The 20,883-nt window shown below is 45.4% G+C and overlaps 1 protein-coding gene across 1 annotated transcript in view; it reads left to right on the plus strand.

Moving 5' to 3' along the window:
* Positions 1-20,883, plus strand: part of TSPAN5 (tetraspanin 5) — a 180,893-nt gene that overhangs the window by 157,664 nt on the left and 2,346 nt on the right. Inside the window, exons 3-7 of the mRNA XM_068975215.1 lie at positions 9,935-10,081; positions 14,519-14,689; positions 16,961-17,086; positions 19,575-19,622; positions 19,718-19,834. Coding sequence (XP_068831316.1) covers positions 9,935-10,081; positions 14,519-14,689; positions 16,961-17,086; positions 19,575-19,622; positions 19,718-19,834 — 609 coding nt within the window. The remainder of the gene's footprint in view (positions 1-9,934; positions 10,082-14,518; positions 14,690-16,960; positions 17,087-19,574; positions 19,623-19,717; positions 19,835-20,883) is intronic.

Below are 20,883 nucleotides of genomic sequence, written 5' to 3' on the forward strand. Positions count from 1 at the left end.
CACTTTGTCTCTGCCCTTGCTGACATGACCTCCTGCCCCTCCTGTGTACACTCACGTAACACACACTAATACCTCTTCCCAGAACCCTCCTGCTAACCTGTCCCCCTTCTAGACTAGCTCCTGAGGGTGTCCCCATGCGTTCACTCTGAATATCCATGACTTGCACAGTACCTGGCACCTCTCAGGTGATTCCCAGGAAACTGTTTGCTCAGGAACTGAATGAGTTGTACATCTCTGAAGCTCTAGGATACAGTGATCACCTACCACTACATATGACTTTCGTTTGTTGTTTGGGTTTTTTTTTTTTTTTGCTTTAGTTGCAGGGACACTGTGATCAGAGCCTTTATTACATATTTCAGTTTAAACTTTTTACTTAGGAATATTCTGGATATGTTTCTTATCTTCTGCACATGGACATGAAATACCTGGAGAGTGTCTCGGAACATGCTGGGTTTTTGAAAAATGACACTTTTGCAGGTGGCTGTGTTTCCTTGTTTGAAGAGGCAGTTGCTCCACCCAGGTGGTGGCGGTGGTGGTTTCCTGTCCTGAGCACGGTACCAGCGAGGGCACCACATGGCTGACCTCCCCATCGGAGGCTCGGTTGCAGGATATTCTGGAGCCCTGAGAGATGACTGTCTCTCTTCTTCTTTCTCACCACAAAAGCAGGTCATGGCCATTTTTTATCTTTAAGAGAGGATTACTTGAATCTCACCATGACCTTTTCTGACAAGAAAAATACGGGAAACCACATGTCTTGAAAGCGTCTGGTCTTCCTTTAACCTCGCGTCTCTTTGCCAGGCTTTGAGTTATGCTGCCCTGCGCCCTTACATCTCCCTGAACTGCTCAGGTCCCAGCAAGCTCCTGTCTCTCTACATCCTCTCCCTGGATTCTGCAGCAGTTGCTTAGACAGACGGGGGTTCTGGGGTGTGCAGAGCAACTTTGTCCTGTAACGTCTGTAGAGGATCTGTGATGACTTGTTGGGGGCAGGTGGCCCTGTGGCCCAGCTTGGACTTCCTGTGGTCATCGTCACCGGCTTTCCAGGACCACCCCCTCCAAGTGGCTCATTTTCTTGAAACTGTCCTGTCTTGGCATTCTTTCTCAAGTAGGGGAATGCTGCTCCCTCTCTTACTCTAGGAAAACTGGTGCCCGTTTCACCCAGTGAAGTGTAGAGAGGGTGGGCAAGGCGGGATGCAGGATCATAAATTTCAAAGGGGCCCATCTGGCCTGGCTGTGCCTGCACATTCCATAGGCTTGTCTCTGTTTCTCATCCAGCCGCTGGAAGGAATGTGCTCGTATATGCCAAAGCAGAAGAGTCCCAGACCTTAGGGGCTTATTGATGCTATTTTTGCTTTTTTTTTTTTTTTTTTTTTGCTGTGTGAGTTGAGAGAAAAGAAAGTGAAGCTTGCCAGGTGGCACACACAGGCTGCTCTGTGCTGCTGGGGAAAACCACAGATACTCCTGAGGTTTATGGGTTTGAAACCCTCCTGGAGCTTTGCTTGCATGTTCATTTCTGCACATGTGTAGAAACCTCTTACTGGAAGAAACAGTAACACTCAGAACATAGTCCTTGATTGCAGAACCCTGGAAAGAAATGACTTAAATTCCAGAGATTATTGAATGCATGAGGTGCTGAGGAGATGGAAGTTGGAGGGAAGATGGGCTGGTTTTTCACATCCTGACTGAGACATACCAGCGTCTTCTCAGGTGGTGCTAGTGGTAAAGAACCCACCTGCCAAGGCAGGAGATGTAAGAGAGAGGAGTTCGATCCTGGGGTAGCGAAGTTCCCTTGGAGGAGGACACGGCAACCCACTGCAGTGTTCTTGCCTGGAGAACCCCTGGACGGAGGAGCCTGATGGGCTACAGTCCGTGGAGTTGCACAGAGTCAGACACAGCTGCAGTGACTGAGCGCACGCACACTGAGACATACCAGGCCGATCAGACCCCTGATGGATGAGCCCTCACAGGGAATGGGACGTGGTTTAGGAACGAAAGTCACCCGGGAGCCGTGACTCTCTGGTGCCCAGGGTGCCTGGCCGGGTTTCTAAGCAGCAGCGGTGCCCCGGCCTGGTTGAGGTGTGTAATCTCGGCCGCGTGGCGGCTGACCTGCACCCGGCTGCTTCTCTCTGCTCGCTCCTCTGCTTCACCGCTTCTTTGTACTCTTGGCTCCCACCCCCTCGTGGCTTCTGCTTACTCCTGACCTCTCTCTCCCTTCTGCCTTTACTCTGAGTGCCTTTCAGGTGACTTCCCATTTCTTGAGAAAGAAGGTTGACTGGCAGGTCAGTTCCTCCCACCTCCTTAAGACATCATCCTACGTGGGCATGGCTTTCTTGGAAGTGGGTCAGGCAGGCCAAGTGCCAGAGCAAAATAGATTTCTCTCCAAAGCTGTTGGTTAGAGGCCCCTCTAGCATGCTTCTATAGCAGCGGTCCCTGACATTTTGGGCACCAGGGACCAGTTTCATGGAAGACAGTTTTCCCATGGGATGGGCTGGGGCCGGGGGATGGTATGGTTCAGGCGGTAGCGCAGTGATGGCAGAGTGGCACAAGGAAGCTTTGCTTGCTTGCTTCTTGCTGTGTGGTCCCGGTTCCTGACAGGCCGTGAGCCAGGGACTCTGTTCTGTAGCATCCGCTGTCATCCTCTTGGTCCAGTTTAGTAGTGATGAAATGATGATGCTGATCAACTTTGATTGAATTCTTATTATTTGCCAAAGACGTAGCCTAATATTTGAATTTACTTGGATTATTTTCTACATCCTCATAGTAACCTTATGATGTAGGGTACCATTTCACAGGTGTGGAAATTGAGGTTTAGGCAGGTTTGGTACCTGAACCAAGATCACTCAGGTAGTAAGTAGTGTAACTGAAATTCAAGACAACGTAGTCTTCTACGTAGTCATCCTCTCTGTCCTACATTTAACCCTTGTCTGTTGTTCAGTTGCCAAGTCGTGTCCAACTATTTGTGACCCCATGGGCTGCAGCACGTCAGGATTCCCTGTCCTTCACCATCTCCTGGAGTTTGCTCAAGTTCATGTCCGTTGCATCAGTGATGCCATCCAGCCATCTCATCCTCTGAGGCCCTCTTCTCGTTCTTCTATCTTTCCCAGCATCAGGATCTTTTCCAAGGAGTCAGTTCTTCACATCAGGTGGCCAAAGTATTAGAGCTTTAGCTTCAGCATCATTCCTTCCAATGAACATGCAGGACTGGTTTCCTTTAGGATTGACTGGTTTGAGCTTCTTGTTGTCCAAGGGACTCTGAGGAGCATTCTCTAGCACCACAGTTCGAAAGCATCAATTCTGTGGTGCTCAGCCTTCTTTATGGTCCAACTCTCACATCCATACATGACTACTGGAAAGAACATAGCCTTGACTTTACGGACCTTTGTTGGCAAAGTGATGTCTTTGCTTTTTAACACACTGTCTAGGTCTGCCATAGCTCTTGTCTGAAGTGAAAGTAGCTCAGTCGTGTCTGACTCTGTGATCCCATGGACTATACAGTCCATGGAATTTTCCAGGCCAGAATACTGGAGTGGGTTGCCATTTCCTTCTCCAGGGGATCTTCCCAACCCAGGGATCGAACCCAGCTCTTGTCTATAGACTACCCCTTTTTCTGGATTCCAGGGGAGATTGCAGGTGAGCCAGGGAGCTTGAGTACAGGGTGGTTTGTGCAGAAGGAGACTGGAATGCTCTCTGCCACACCCTAGAGCAGGCTTGTCTGAGTGGCTGGAATTTCAGTCTCCCTTGTATGGCTTCCCTGGTGGCTGATGGTAAAGCGTCTGTCTACAATGTGGGAGACCTGGGTTCGAGCCCTGGGTTGGGAAGATCCCCTGGAGAAGGGAATGGCAATCCACTCCAGGACTATTGCCTGGAAAATCCCATGGACAGAGGAGCCTGGTAGGCTGCAGGCCACGGGGTCTCAAAGAATCAGACACAACTGAGCAACTTTACTTTCCTTCTTTCACTTTGTATGGTGACAGATGTACATCAGTACATTTCTTGTTTGTTGACTCTCTAAACTTCTGTTATAATGATGCTGCCTCAGCTGTGTTCCATTAATGTATCTTATTTCTTAGACACCTATTGGTCCCGCTGCTTAGTTCTGCAAGATACTGTCTAGTACTTCGGGGATAGTGGAAATCTCTTTTCACTGGTGAATCATCACTTGAAAGCTCCAGATTGATATGCCAAGAGCTAGGTGTCTTATAGCCAATTTGTGCACTGGCTGATTTGCTGAAAGTATTTGTTTTAACTTTTTAAATTGGCTGCTGTTCATTTTGTCTTTATAGCAGCACTTTGTTATGGTCAATTTGTTTTTGCTTCTGCTGCCTGCTGCAGCAACAGCTGTAGACTTGGAGATGACTGAGAGTCACAAGAATATAGATACAGGTATAGATAGTATGGGCTTCCCCGATAGCTCAGTTGGTAAAGAATCTGCCAGCAATGCAGGAAACCCCGGTTCAATTCCTGGGTTGGGAAGATCCATTGGAGAAGGGATAGGCTACCCACTCGAGTATTCTTGGGCTTCCCTTGTGGCTCAGCTGGTAAAGAATCCACCTGCAATGGGGGAGACCTGGGTTTGTCCGATCCCCAGGTTGGGAAGATCCCCTGGAGAAGGGAAAGGCTACCCACTCCAGTATTCTGGCCTGGAGAATTCCATGGACTATATAGTCCACAGGGTTGCAAAGAGTCAGACACGATGGAGCGACGTTCACTTTCATGTAGATAGTATGAACATGAAGAATTCTTTTGAATGCTCATTTATACTAATTTTTCTTAATATAATCTAAATACATTAACAGGCTTCCCAGTTGGTGCAGGTGGTATAGAACCCACCTACCAATGCAGGAGGCATAAGAGAGAGGGGTTCAGTCTCTGGGTTGGCAAGATTCCCTGGAGGAGGACTTGGCACCACACTCCAGTATTCTTGCCTGGAGAATCCCTTGGACAGAGATTTGCAAAGAGTCTGACATGACCGAAGTGACTTAGCATGCATGCAGTGTATTAACAAAGAATATGTATATAGGGAATCCGCCTATATTCTTGAGACTGCGGTATTTGAATATATTCTTCTTGTGACCTGCAGTCTTGGTCTCTGGCTTTCTCTCTCATTCTGCCTCTGTCCTTTCCTGTCTTTGCGCTGCTGTTCAGAGTTTCACCTTCACATCAGCCATCACAAATGACTGAAGGAGCAAGTACACGCAGACAACTACTCTGCTTCTCACCCATTTATCCTTATGCCAATTAGATTCCACTTCAGAGGATGTTTTCTGAGCTTACACACAAAATCTAGTGCCCTTGACGTCTTTGACTCCCAGGGCTTTGCTGCAGGGTACACACAGGAGGAAGAGGAGGACTTCCAGTGGGGTGCACATGCAGGCTGTGTGTGTTCTCACATCAGCAGTAGTCTGGGGTGCAAAGGAGGGCAGCCAGGTAACATTTGGTATCAGTTTATTTTTTTCAATAAGTTTGAGTTTTAAAAAGTTGTTATTTGAACCCAAGGACGGAACACTCAAGTCAATGTGGAGAACTAGAGCCGAAATCATGTCCGGAGTGTCGGTGACATAGACAAAACCTAAAAGTTCCTTCCATAACTGCTTGTTTCATAAATGATGCTGACTTGATAGTGAGTCAACATGAATGAGACTGTTTACACTGACTCAGTTGCTGTGTGGACTGCAAATATCAACTAGCTGAGGAAAGGTATCCTTAAATCTAACACCTTCCCATCCCACCTCCCGTCTGTTCCTCACTCCACCCCCAACACTTTTTTCCAGTGTAAATTGGGAGCTTTAGTTTTTGTGTTTTTTTTTTTTAATAAAAATTCAAGTGGATACATTTTTTTTCCTTTTTTTTTTTTTAAAAATTGAAGGATAATTATAATACTGTGTTGATTTCTGCCAAACATCAATTTAAACTAGCCAGCCATAGGTATACCTATGTCCCCTTCCTCTTGAACCTCCCTCCCACCTCCTACCCCATCCTGCCCCTTTAGGCTGTCAAGAGCCCCAGTTTGAGTTCCCTGCATCATACAGCAAATTCCCACTGGCTATCTATTTTACGCATGTTAGTGTGTATGTTTCCATGCTGCTCCAGAGAGCCTTAGTTTTGGTGGTGCTTCTGTGTGTGTGTGTCTGTGTATGTAGCCATACATGCAGCGATAAAGCACAGTGTTTTCAGTGCTTTGTTTTGTTGTGTGGCGCGCCTCAGGTACAAATCAGCTCCAGATAGAACCTGTTTGTGCAGTCATGGAGTCTAAGGATCCTGAGTGACTTGCAGAACTCATGGTCAGGCCAGGATCGAATATCAGCAGGATTTCTCTCCCTACTCTCATTACCCGTTTCTCGCTGCAGACTGACTTTCTCTGCAAAGTGAAAAACACACAGCACGGGGCTCCAGAGTTGAACCTTTTATAGCTTCAGCCACTAGAGACAGATATTTATTCTAAATCCTGGGGTTGAGAAAGGGGAATTTCAGGCTTTCTCTCACCCAGAGAACTCTTGAGTAGCTCATGGAGTGGGTTTGGGAAGAGTGAACCTTTACAAGGAGAAGGAGGCCCTGTTCCCAGAAGAACAGGGCGGTGCCCTCTTCTAGGTTCCTCGAAGCCTAGGTGTCTGCTGCCGGCGGGCTTGCACATTCCTGAGGATTTACCACGAATCTGAATGTCTATTTTAAATCCCTTGGCTGACTTAACTGTAATCTTAGATTTTTTTTTTTCCCTTCCGGCAGCTTGTTAACTACAAGCTTGAATTATAATTATTCTTCAGCTGGCATGTTCTAGCACTTCTTACTCATTTGTCAAATTGAGCTTAACACAATCAAAAAGTCCAGGGAAAGACCCCGTCTTTAAGACAGCGGGAGGCTGAGCTGTACGCGGCCCATCATTTCTGTAATCCTCGGCCTTTGTGGCCACGATTAAGATCAGCTCCCCTTCGGTTGCTCTGTGTCATTAGAAGCGGTGCGACTGCTCTTTAGTGACTATTTGGAGGCATTGCACAGGTGAAAAAGTCTTTTTTACTTATCTCCATTCAGGTAAGCCATCCTAATCCTAAGGAAAAGAAAACTGGGCATTGACTGCCGCACTTTGTGTTTTAAGATTTGAGTCGGTTTCCAACAGATAACTACCTGGAATTCATTAAAAATAAAGTTCTTGGTCGTCTTTTCTGTCCTTTGCAGAATTTTATTTCGTCCGCACTCTCAGTATCTGGCTCCAGCCCTGTCTTTTGCCACAATGTAGGATTAAATGAGTAGGATCTGCAGTCCAGCTCGGGCCCCAAATGATTGTTGTTTCCATGGAAACAGTTGAAGGCCTCTCAATTAAAACTGCCCCTGCAGTTTTTAGATTTTTTTAGATTCCCCTGGGGAATCTAAAAGTATGGAAATGAGTTTGTCTGAGAAGCCAAATTCTCATATTCCAAATTAAACCCAGAGAGGACAGTGCCCCAGGAATCCACTGACAGTTGGGATCGCACTTTTTTTTGCCTTTAAGGGAAGGAATGTCTTGGTATTTCAGGCCCAGGTATGTGTATGTGTATATGTGTGTGTTGGGTTGCTTGTTTGGCTGAATTCCCCAGATAACTGTCCTTGTTATCCACGAAGCTCTTTGTGAACAGCCATGGATCACCAAAGAGTGTTTGGGAACAATCTGATCTTTGCTCAGACTCTGGTGTGAATCACAAACAACAAGCCCATTAAACATGGATGAAATCATAGAATGGTCTTAAAGTTGGAAGGAACCTAAAGGCCAGTAAGTCCCTATTTCCCCTTCACTTGAGAATCCCTCCTGGAGTCCTGCTGACGGAGGTTCCCAGCTTTGACTCCCCCATGAGGGGAAATACCCCCATGAAGGGAAGCCCTGGTTTCTCAACAGCCTTCTCCAGCCCATGACTGGAGACCTGCTGGCATTAGAAAGGTCTCTTTATGCTGGAACTGACATCTCTTCCTGTCTCTTCTAGTCTTGGTGCCAGGTAAATTGAATCTACTTCTCCCATAATTAAGTTGACTTTATAAAGTGTAAGAATGTCATCACATAGCCCGAAAGCCCTCTCCTCTCCTGGCTGAGTAGGTCTGAAACATCAGGACCTGAAGTATTAACACTTAAGTTCATAGGCATTTTGAGGGGAGAGGTTGATTTCTCCCCATTGCGTGACCCTCACCACTTACTGTCACTTAGATTTTGTCTGACTTCTCTAGCAGTTTTTTTCCCCTCTCAGCATCGTTTGTGTGGGTGGACAATTGGTTATGGTATTTCTGTGTTTTCCTTTTTCCCTGTGGAGTACTCACAGGTCAGAACTTGGAACTCTAAGAAACACAAGATTGGATCAAACCATTGGTCTATGCAGTTTCATGAAGGGTGTGGTTGCCTTGTATGATGTCACCCCAGACATTAGTGAATACACCCTACATTCCTAAGTGTTTAATAATCTCTCAGCCCTTCATTTGAGACTTTATTTAAACTCTGGTCTTTTTCATAAGGTTTAATTGAACATTGGAAGAGTCCTTTATGCCTCATGTGTACTATTATTACATTCTATTATTGTCCTTAAGGTGATCCCTGCCCACCCCCACCCCCCCAAGAAACAAAAACCTTACAAATTCTCTTGTTCAATGTTGCTGCAACTTTAAAATGGGTTAAAACATCAAAACCCTAAACTCCAGTGTTGATTAGTGCTGACTGAGAAGTGCTGGGAAGCAAATACATAGCTTCCATTTGGTAGACAAGGATTATTGAAGTAGGTATCCTGTTCTGGTTCTAAAAAATCAATAGCTGTGAGACCTTCAGCAAGCCACCAGACCTCTCTGTTTCCATTTTCTTCAAGTATAAAAGGAGATGATTGCTTCCTATTCTTCCAGGTTGTTGGGAATGCTTTGAAAACAAATTGTTTAATTTTAAAGGCTTTATAGCAAACTATATCATGGTACTCTGGGGGTATTTTGAGAGCTCAAAACAAATTTAATAAGAAAAAAATATTGATGATATTGGATATTTAAGACTCATAGACTTCCACAGTTTCAAAATAACAGTAGCTGGCCTCTGTAAGAATGAATATTAAATATATACCTTCCATTATAAAGAAAAAAAATCTCATATAATTTCTAACATAGATTCTGGGTGGTATTTGATGTGATATCACACTTAAGGAAGAAAAGACTTCAGTAAAGAAGTGGTATTATTTGTGGAGACATGAAATTACTCTGGGTTCTTTTGGCAGGAGAATAAACAGGTTGCAAGCTGGGGAATAACCTCTGATTTGTAAGTCATTTAAATCCCAGTCCTTAAAAAAGGGGGAGTAAGGAAATACCCTAGTAACTCAACATGGGCAGCCTATCAGTACAAATCACTCAAGTGGGCTTTGGGGATATGAGCTTGATGGGATCTCCTGAAAGTTCAAGTTAGGCCTGAGGTGAGTTTTTCCCTGGAAAACTTTTAGAGTCTTGGGGCTGGAGCTGGCTGCCATGTTAGCCTTAAGACTGTGGCTCTACCCTTATTTTCCTGAGAAATGCCAAGAGCTCGGAGCTGGCTCTGGTCTGGCAGCTGCATGCCCCAGGGCTTTAAGGATGACTCCTTTTGGGTGTTGAAAGGTGTTTTTCGTACACATCTGGTTTTTACTCAAGATCACTTGTATTTGGAGATACGGAAAGCAAAGGTAACAACTGTATCTTTTCTATACAGGGTCTAGTGACAGTTTCTTGGGATCATGTCTTCGCTTTATATAGTTTTATCAAAAATATGAACCCATCTAGACCTTGGAAAGAAAGTAGTTTTTCTTCTCTTTTTCTTTTCTTTTCTCTATTTTGTAGTGTTTCTTGACGTGATGTGATGTGATCAGATCCCCTGTGAAGGTTTTCCTGGGGTGGGGCAGAGAGAGACCACGGCAATCATTTTTTCATACTGGAAAACTGACCCTGCCTCCTGATGCCCTGTTGTGTGTCTGTCCAACAGGGAGTTCTGTCCAACATCTCTTCCATCACCGACCTCGGCGGCTTTGACCCGGTTTGGCTCTTCCTCGTGGTGGGAGGAGTGATGTTCATCCTGGGATTTGCTGGGTGCATTGGAGCTCTGCGAGAAAACACTTTCCTTCTCAAGTTTGTAAGTATTGTACTCCACTTACACACCGAGAGCCAGACCCTCATCTCACATCAGGAGGACACCCTGTCGAGGCAGGAGTGAGCCACAACCAAAGGCACTGGGAATACTGTGGCCTGGGTAATGCTTCTCTTTTAGGAGAGCACTTTGGATGCCCAGCACCACCCTCCTCTACCCATGTGCCTGTGTGCTAAGTTACTAAGCTGTGTTTGACTCTTTGCAACCCTGTGGACTGTAGCCTCCAGGCTCCTCTGTCCATGGGATTCTCCAGGCAAGAATACTGTGAGTGGGTTGCCATGCCCTTCTCCAGGGGATTTTCTGGACCCAGAGGTTGAACCCATGTCTCTTATGTCTCTTGCATTGGTGGGTGGGTTCTTTATCACTAGCACCACCTGGGAAGCTCCCTCTACCCGTGGCTCCTTAGTAACATCAGCACCACCATGGAGGTTTTGTACATAGATATCACAAGTTTGCAGTCCAGCCCTGAAAGTAGCTTTAGGACTAAAGTAGGCCTGTATACGTATCTAGTTTTCTTCTTTTGGGTGATTTTTGCCCCCTCTTTTAAGCACATAGTCAGTAGAAAGCTGACTGACTTTCAGGTGGTCGGTTCAGAGAAGCCAGACATAAGCACAGTGGCTGTGACCTGTCCAGATTAAATCTGTGAAACAGTAGGTTCTGGTGACTGTAGAGAAACAGTAAACACACACTTCCTGTGTTCTCTGCTAGTGCAAAGGCCGCCTTTGTGTGACCAGCATAACTTTTCGATCACTTATAGGATATTTGGTGTGATCTGTTAGCATGAATATTTTTGGAGGAATTTGACTCAGGGGTAGGTAAGTATTAAAAGTCAAGAATGGAAAGGAAAAGCCTCTTCCTTTGGAGATTTCTTCCATAGGAGATCAAAATGGCATGTGCTTCCCTGTGTGTCTCTGAAGTCAGTTTGGTAGATGTAGTCAGTGGTCAGAAGTGTACCTGTCTATCCGGAGCTTGGCATTCTGGTGGGTGTCTGTCTTATGGCACAACAGCATCCACGTCCCGCTCCAAGAACAGAAAAATGAATTTAAATTAAAAAAAAAAACAAAAAAAAAAAACAAAAAAAAACACCTTTCCATGATGAGGGGAGACTGTGGGACTTGGAGAGATCTGCACTGGTGTTGCAGCCGCTGTCCCTGGGCTCCTCCTCTCCGTCTGCTGACGCAGCATCGTCTAGGGACATGCTCACCTAAAACAAGAGCATCAGCTGGAGCTGGTCCCAACAGCCATGCTGCCTGAGACTCCCATCTTAGCAATTTCACCACCTCGCCTCTGGCATCTTTTCTTGAATTTCCCTAAGAAAAGCAGACTCAGTTTCATCATCTGTGCCCCCAGGCTAACTCTTTTTGAATTTCAGCGCCTCTGCCTCAGACAAGGTTCTGGAGGCTGTTTAACTTGAAAGTTAATATAACTCATGCTAACAGGGAAAAGCAAGGATTGCTTGGTCCTGTGTACAATTTAATGAGCGCTTGGTTCTCTGTTCTTAATATGTAGGTCTGTGTTGCAAGTAAAGACTATTCCTGCAATGCGAGAGAGCTGGGTTCAATCCCTGGGTTGGGAAGATCCACTGGAGAAGGAAATGGCAACCCACTCTAGTATTCTTGCCTGGAGAATCCCTGTGGACAGAAGGACCTGGCGGGCTACAATCCATGGGGTCACAGACAAGTCAGACGTGAACTGAGCGACTAATCACAGCACAACCACATGTTGCAAATAGTTTTACATACACACACACACACACTTTATTCCCCACCTAGTCTTGATATCTGGAGTCCTCAGGAGAGCTTTGTCCCTGATTGTGACCTACCAACCCACCAGTCTTCTTGACATGAGATATTTCTAAATGTTTGAGCTCACCTCACTCAGCTTTTCTATAGCCTCAGTGGCCTCGGATCATACTCACTGCTGGCCACTGTTTTATCAGTGTTCGTCTCCTTTTCCCCTTTAATGTGATTTACTTGCATATGGTTTAGTTTATAAGGGTAGTATCTTTAGTAGATGTGATGATTTTTGTAGTTGAATATACCAGAGTTAACTGAACAGACATAAATACATACATTTCTGTAGATTAGCATCTTAATTTACGAAGTCCCACATTGAAAATGAAGAGAATTGTGTTGCTTCTTGTTTTGTTTTGTTTTTTTTTTAAGACTTGGAGAATATTTTAAATGCCCTCTCTCTCCACTTAGTACAATCAAAACTGGCCTAGAATATGCTTTGAGCAGGAGCTGTGACAGAAGTAGGAAGTAAATGTCAACACAGCTCCAAACAGCCTCAAAGGTTGGATGCCAGAAGGCTAAGAGAACTGCTGAGGGAAATCCAGGAGCTGGGAATGGAGCTTCCTGGTTGACTGAGGCCCTGAGATGAAGCCTGTGCGTCAGTCTCTGCCCCAGAGGAAATGGGGGAAATTAGCTCACGGCATCCGAGGGAGGCAGATTTCTGCCAAATACTTGAGAATTTTATTTGGACTCAATTTCTGATTATGTACGATATGATTCATTATGGGAAAACATACCAGAGTGACTGGAAAGTGAGCTTACCTCTATGATGGAGGCAAGGACAGACATCTGATTAATACCTTTGCATGGCCTCTGGTTTGCCTGTACACACCTGTGCACCAGCTATGGTTTTTCTCATTCCTACAGTGTGTTATCTGTTATATTTACATGTGTAGAGTACTCTCTGATAAAGGAGGGAGTCGTTTTATGTGGTGGGGTAGGCACTGTGTGAAAAAGGGATAGGATTTTTTTCCTCTCTTTTTTCTAGATTGAGGAAAGCTTACTTGGAAATTATTGGTACTGCTGACGACTGTTAAGAGCTGTTTAGATTCCTTTTCTGGTGAACTCACCAAGGACCGATAGCCAGGAGCTCTGTGGAACCTGAGGGGCTGAGCTAGAAGGTCTAGAACTGTGGCCTAAACCGTGGTGTCCTAGACTCTGGCAGGCCCTTCTTTCTTCCTTCGAAACCCTCCGTCCCCTCCCTCTTGCCCCTCCTCCAAGCATTTTGGACAAACACTGTCTAATGTGGAAAGACCTGGCCCCACGGTCCTCTGCGACCCCCAGCCCCAATCACAGAAGACTGTGGGCTCTTTGGGGGCAGGGCTGTGGTCCTACCTGCCCTTGACTCTGCAAGGCCCACCCAGGCCAGGGCCTGCGCTCTTGGGGGCCATTCAGTAGATGTTTGTTAAATTTAAAAAAGCATTTTTTTTTTAATTTTTGTAAGCAAATTACGACACTTTCTTTGCACCCCTCGCCAGTGTGTTTTCCTCTCCTGAGCGCCTTGCTGTCGGCTCGCTGAATGTAGACACAGCGGCAGCTTTCGCGCCTTTGCCCCTTAGCCACTCAGTGAGTGGCAGGAGCCCAGCAGAACGGGTGGCCCCAGTGTTACCCTCTCTTTCCTTGTCACCAGAAGTTTACCCTCTGGTCCTTTACAGCTTCATTTCTCATAATCCGTTTGAGTGAAATAGTTTGCAAAGGGTGAGAATGTGGGGGTGGGAGGAGGCGGAAAGAAGCATGGGCGTGAGCGGGATGTAGATATGACTAAGATGAGGCACTTCTGGGTGTTTTAGATGAAAGGGAAATTTCTCCAGATTTATGGGCAATGACCGTGTATCCTGTGGTCTCCAGCCTTCCTCTTAAATTCTTATTGTCTACGTCAGCCGGAAGTCTTCCTCTGGCTGTGTGTTGATGTTATTTAAAATATCACGAGCCTGGTGCTTCACAAGGGAAGGCTGGCATGGCTTGCATTCCCAGGAAAGTGCTCAAACCAGTGGTTTCATTTTATTTTCATGATGGGAAATTTTGTTCGTGTCACAGCTTACCTCCTCCCCACCCCCTGCTCCCCACCAACTTCCTCTTTGACCTCTTCATCTAAGATGAACACATCTCCTCTTTTACCCTGTGTAGCAGGTGCAAAGGGGATTTACAAAAATGGTGTCCTGAATCCAGAAAAGGAATATATTGCATCCAGAATCAAGGCCACAGTAGCAAATGACAGACAGTCTTTAAAAAATTGGGATAATTTATCTTTCAACATTACAAAAGCTTACCAGAGGTAGGGGCAGGTCATTGTTTAAGCATCTGACAAGTGCATTAATCAGGAGAAACTCATTAGGCGTTAATGTGGGTCTAATGAGAAATTCCTATTATCCATGTTTGCTTATGGGCTTTGTTGGTTAATTACCAAAATGGAACACCAGAGCCCCTAAAATATGATTATGAAATGATTTTTAGAACTTCTTTTTTGGAGTGTAATACTCTATTAATGAATCTTAAGAAATTGAAGGTTATCTGCTTTGGGCATGGGTAATAACCCAGTATAATTACAAACCTTTTTAGAAGAAACCATTTAACTATATATGACCAAAAATAGCACTTATAACTGTTCTCTCTGTGTCTTTTGTTTTAGTTTTCTGTGTTCCTGGGAATTATTTTCTTCCTGGAGCTCACTGCTGGGGTTCTGGCATTTGTTTTCAAAGACTGGATCAAAGACCAGCTGTATTTCTTTATAAACAACAACATCAGAGCATACAGGGATGACATAGATTTGCAGAACCTCATAGACTTCACCCAGGAATATGTAAGTTTAAATGTGGCTTATTTTCAGGTTGAAAGCCTTCTTGGAAGGATGAACCCGATGAATGTTCCTCCTGGCTTCTGCGTCTGCCAGTTGCAACCTACCTCTGACTCTTCTGCATGTTTTTTTTCATTTGTTCGCTTGTTTTCTAACTTGCTGGATAACTTACATGATTTGTATTCTAATGGGAAATGTCTGATTTTTCACTTATCTCAGTTTCTACTAAGAACAGAGGAGAAAACTCTTAGGCAAAGAGGCTATCATCAAGGGTGCTCACTCCTGTCAACATTTGAAGACTCTTGTTTTGCTATAGGTTTACCCTCTTTTTTGGCGGAGGGGAGGTTAAATGTGGATTTTTTCTTTTCTTGGTCCCCTTTCTGGTCATTCTCCATGCTTCATATCTCATAATAATGTACTTAGCAATAGAATATTTATCCTAAAATTATGCTTATCCAAATACCTGAAACTGAAAACTGAGAAACTTCTAAGCCGTGGTGACTTGTCACGAGTGAGTAATCTATAGAGTAGAGCTGCCCCCCATTCTAGTTTCTCAACGTGTCTGTGGGACATTGGCCTCTGCGGTGCAAATGAGGCGGCAGGTGCCCTGTTCCACTCAAAATGCAACATGGTATAAACAGGGAACCAGAAGACACACAGCAAGTGCCAAAATCGCATCAGCTAAGGGACCTTGGGCTAACAGGACCTTGAGCTGTTTCCCTAAGAGTAAAATGGAAATAATAGTAGCCACTGTTTAACTCATGGGGACATTCTGACACTAATAAGAGGTACACGGGTTTGTATTAGGCTTCAGGTGTTATTGTCCTGCAAACTGACAGCCTTTATCTGCATGCACTGAAAAGCTAGATGGGGGAGCAGACCTGATCAGCTGTGTCCATTGACATTCGTGTATGTGTCGTGTATGTGGCGGAACTGGAGGCCAGACAGAAACTCAGTGGGCCAGTGGCTGTCTCTTGGCTGGCTGGTTTTCCAGAGTGAGCTGGATCCCTTTGATAAAGGGAGGAGAGGGCTGTGTTGGCGCTTGCCGTGGGGGAGGCCCCCTGCCCTGACAGGCACTCAGAAGTGAGCTGAATTGTGCTGGTTTTGTTTTATGATGCAATGACTGTCCTGGAGCCTGCTGTCCCTCAGGTGTGAAATTAAGCCCTGATTCATTTCCTCAGCAGACTTGACTGTTTTGTTGGGTCATAATGGATGCAAGCTCACACCTTGCCAAGTATTATTGCTGACTAGTTTGCATGACAGATCTGATGGAGCTTTGTAGGCCAACTGGAGATGTACAACCCAAGCCTTCGGAGGATCCAATGAGCTGGAAGAACATGCGGATACACGTTCTCTTGAGATGCTGTCTGCTTTATATTGGAATTCTGTTATTTCATGTGATTTCACTTTTCTCTCTTGGATTTTAATACTTTGAAGTAGCTATTGATCTTGAAACCCTTACGATGGTCAAGGCTTGATGTTTATTTAACTCAGAGAAGTCGGACTGGGCCAGCATGGGGGAGTGTCAAAGGGGCTTTTGATGGAGCCACCCTGAAATCTAGCCTTAAGACTCACTGAATTTAACAGCTTGTTTTATTATATTTTAACTGATTGCAGTTTTTAGGTTGAAAATCTAAATCCATGCTCTTGTTTTTAAAAATTCAGAATAGAAAGAGATGCAGAATAAAAAGTATGCCTTTCAAACTTGGGGGGTGGTAATGGATATGTTCACTATCTTGCTTGCAATGATGCTTTTATGATGTATAAGTATGTGAAAACGTACCAAGTTATACACTTTAAATATGTGCATTTTATTGTATGTCAGTTCTATCTCAGTAAAATAGATAAAAACTGTATAGAGATGGAAATTTTAAAAAGAAGTAAACCCATGGATCTCCTACCACAACCCCAGTTGCCTCCTTCAGACACTGCTGATGCTTGCTGTCCTTCTAGAGTGTTCCTTCATGGACTTGAACCAAACAGACTTTGCTGTGACTGGGCCCTGCTTGTACAATCCTTCCCTGCCCTTCCTCCACCTCCCACCATGGGCCCCGTGGCTTTTTTGATCATCACCAGCACAGACTTACTACACACCTTCAGCCTTAACTCAGAAGCTTTTACGGTGGCCCTTTAGGTTCATCTTGGTTTAAAAGTAAAATTCTGGGCCAGAGAGGTTAGAGCTGGCAGAAGCTGGGTATGGGTCATTCTGCCAGGTGGAGCATAGGCACCTGGTCGCCGCCAAGTTGAGATGTTCTAATTCTCTCCTGTTTGCTCTAGTGGCAGTGCTGTGGGGCTTTTGGAGCTGATGATTGGAACCTAAATATTTACTTCAATTGCACAGATTCCAATGCAAGTCGAGAGCGATGCGGCGTGCCCTTCTCCTGCTGTACTAAAGACCCCGCGGTAAGTGACTGCCAGAAACCCACTGGCCGCGCATCACATCGACAGTGTGTGTGGGATGAGCGGTTTCTTTTTTTTCTGGAAACCTCTTCTGACCCACCTATTCCTAATTGTAGCTCCTCTTGCAGGGGGTGGGGCGTTAGAGCTCAGATCATCTCAGTAGGAGTAATCATATATATATATATGTTAGCAGCTCAGTCATGTTCGACTCATGCCCAACATTAATTTAGCGGTGCATGCTGGTTCCTGTTCTAAGCCTGTGTGCGTGTTGGTTCATTTCACTTTGGAACCTTCCCGCTGGCAGATACTACCATTATCTTCCCTTTTCAGGTGAAATCAAGGCCCATGGAGTTTAAGTAGCTTCCCCAGGCTCACACTGCTGGCGAGCGATGGGGCCGAGCCTAAACTCAGGCAGCTGCCCATATTGCCTGTATTCCTTCCTCATGAGAAGAATGGGCTTGTACGGAAGCACTGCGTTGCTTGGGGTTAGCAACCCTTTTCTTGCTGACTCAGCTCTGAAGCAGTCCTAGGAATAGGAGAGTGGTCTAAGACAAGCCAGCACGAGACCACTGCAGGAAGACTGTGGCTGCCCACCCTCTTGGCCAGAACGGTGACAGTCACTGCAGTTTGTATTTTAGGAAAAATTATAAACCCTGTCCACAAGCCACCCTCTTTACTGTGGGTTTGATTGTATTTTGAGTCAAATTATTTGTCTGGTATAGTGAATGTGTCTCAGTCTAGTCAGACTCTGCAACCCCATGGACTGTAGCCTGCCAGGCTCCTCGGTCCATGGAATTCTCCAGGCAAGAATACTGGAGTTGGGTTGCCATTCCCTTCCCCAGGAGATCTCCCCAACCCAGGGATCGAACCCAGACCTCCCTCATTGCAGGCAGATTCTTTTGTCTGAGCCATCAGGGAAGTCTGATACATAGTATGGCTTAAAGTGCAGGTCCCCAGCTGTATATAAAAGCCAGAATTGAAGGTTAGAACAGTAAATGTGAGAGAGAAGGTGCCCTTGGCCTTTCCTTGCTCCTCAGCCTCTCTCTGACCGGTCAACCCCCCGGTGTCTTCCCCCAGACACACGCTTCCCTACAAGGGACAGGGCCACGTGGGTGCTGATTTCAGTGGCTGGTTCTCGCCTGCAAGGTGGGTGGTGCGGGGCTCTTTAAAAGGGGCCGTTGTTCATCTGTAAAAACACTGAATCATTATGCTATGCCCCTGAAGCTAATATAATATTGTAAATCAACTATCCTTCAATTTAAAAAATGAAAAAAGAGAGAGAAGGGGACAGTGGTCTCAGGTAGCAAAGGAGAACTTCCCTAAGCTCAGCTTGGGCTGTTCTCTTTGTCTGAAGGAGACTGAGAATCGGTGAGGACTGGGCTCTGGGACCTCCCCTGGAAAGCCAACCTTGCTCACCAGCTCACTTCTCCTTTCCCCTGGGAGGACTGGGAGGCAAGAGCGTGCCCAGCACAGAGCCCAGGGCACCCACCCACCCAGGCAGCAGGCACAGCTACACTCTGTCTGTCTCCTGCCTCTGCCCTGAGTGAATATTCCAGCAGAATTCTGAAGATTTTCAGAAGATGCCACCCCCACCTTTCAGTTGCAGATCCTTTGGGACGAGATGTCTCATTCCATAAATGCTAAGCTAGTAAAATCCACCGCATGCCCTGCAGAGGAGACGCATAAACAAACCTGAAACGGCAGAACCCACGTCTCTTCTCAGGCCTGTGAGGTGTCGGAGCGCCTATCCACACACGTGTGGTCAGGGCGTTGCTTTTAATTATCAGAATTACTTGTTCTCGTGGAAAAACCATTTAAACAATACAAAAGTGTATGTATTGTATCTTAGACACTTGGTCATGTTTGACACTTGTGACCCCATGGACTGTAGCCCGCCAAGCTTCTCTGTCCATGGAATTTTCCCGGCAAGAATAGCCTGGAACAATGGAGTGAGCTGGCATTCCCTTCTCCAGGGAATCTTCCTGTCTCAGGGATCAACCCTTGGTCTCCTGCATTGCAGGTAGATTCTTTACTGTCTGAGCCACCAGAGAAGCAAGTATACTAGTATATAGATTCAAAAATAGAATTCCCCACTGGAGAGCATAAATGGAGACAATCATTATGAAAGTCACTAGAAGAAACTTTTAACCGTGGTTTTTGTCTGTCTCCAGTTCCCTAAACCCATAAGCTTCTTGAGGTTATCAACTTTGAGTTCAGAGACTCCCACATAATGGAATTGCTAGTCTTTCTGATATTTCCTGAGTCTCAGTTTTCCTCATTTGGAAAGGAAGGAATATTTAATACCTCCTGAGGATGGTTATAATAATTCTATGGAATTTTCTGTGAAAGTGTTTAACATGGTACCTGGGACATCTGTGTGCCCAAATAAACATTTTGTAACCAACATTTAGCAGGGATCGTCTGCTGACTGTGGATGGACTTTCTGTCTGACAAGAGTGAATTTCAGTTTTCTCTTTCTTTTCTCCACCAGGAAGATGTCATCAACACTCAGTGTGGCTATGATGCCAGGCAAAAACCAGTAAGTGGAATCCCATCTTGTCACTTAGCACGAAGGGTGTTGGAGGAGCTTTTTAATTCGCGTGGTGACGCTGTGCTCTCCTTTCCCCTGTGAAGGAAGTTGATCAGCAGATTGTAATCTACACGAAAGGCTGTGTGCCCCAGTTTGAGAAGTGGTTGCAGGACAACCTAACCATTGTGGCTGGCATTTTCATAGGCATTGCCTTGCTGCAGGTAAGGTGGCTGTCCCGGGAGATGGTGCCCTGGGAGAGCCCTCACCAGGACAGAGGCTTTGCTTTAGTCCCTCCATGTCACAGTTGTTAAGACACCTTGGAGGCCTGGGGAACAAACCTCAACTCTATTTGGTTTGTATTTTGTTAAGGCTGTGATGTTAGATGCTACTATCCTGAAAGACTTTAGGGAACCTTTCTTCCTTTTCAAGATGGAAAAATTGCTGGGGTCACTAATTGCCTGCTGGCTTTCCAGCATTTCCATGGGGTTAGTGATGTGGCATTGTGACAGCTGATCAGACAGGAATGGTCAGATGGAGAGCCTTGCCCAGTGGCCCAGGCTAAGGCTTTTTGGAGTTTCTCAGACACTCTGTGCTCCTGTCTCTCTCTGGATCATCTTTCCAAAGTGCTGGGAAGGAAAGGGAGCACCCACTTTTCCTCCTGGGAAGCCCCAAGAACTGGGCTTTTCTTTTTGTGGAGATGTGATACTTTCAACAGAGAAGGCCACAGATGAGGCACAATGATTGAAAGAAATTAAAGAAGACCTGAATAAATGGAACGTCATCCATTGTCACCGATTGGAAGATTTAATATTGTTAAGGTGGCAGCACTCTCCAAGTTGATCTACAAGATTCAGTGCGGCCTCTGCCAAAATGACAACTGGCTTATTTGCAGAAAGGGCCAAGCTGATCCTACAATTCATATGGAAATTCAAGGGACCCAGAATAACAAAGCACACTTTAAAAAGTACAAGGTTGGAGAACTCATACTTCCCAATTAAAAACTTATGTCAGAGCTACAGTAATCAAGATAGTGTATACTGGCGTATGGTTGGACATATAGTTTAGTGGAATGGAACTGAAAGTTCCAAAAAACCCTCTAGTCTATGGTCAGCTGACTTTTTTTGACCAGGCAACCAAGACCATTCAATGGGGAAAGAATGGTCTTTTCAGCAAATGGTGCTGGGCTGTTTATACAAAAGACTGCATTTGGATCCCTAATCACATGTAAAAATTAACTGAGAACTGATCAAATACCTAAATGTAAAAGGTA

The sequence above is a fragment of the Capricornis sumatraensis genome, chromosome 7 (assembly GCF_032405125.1).
Source record: "Capricornis sumatraensis isolate serow.1 chromosome 7, serow.2, whole genome shotgun sequence".
Taxonomy (NCBI): domain Eukaryota; kingdom Metazoa; phylum Chordata; class Mammalia; order Artiodactyla; family Bovidae; genus Capricornis; species Capricornis sumatraensis.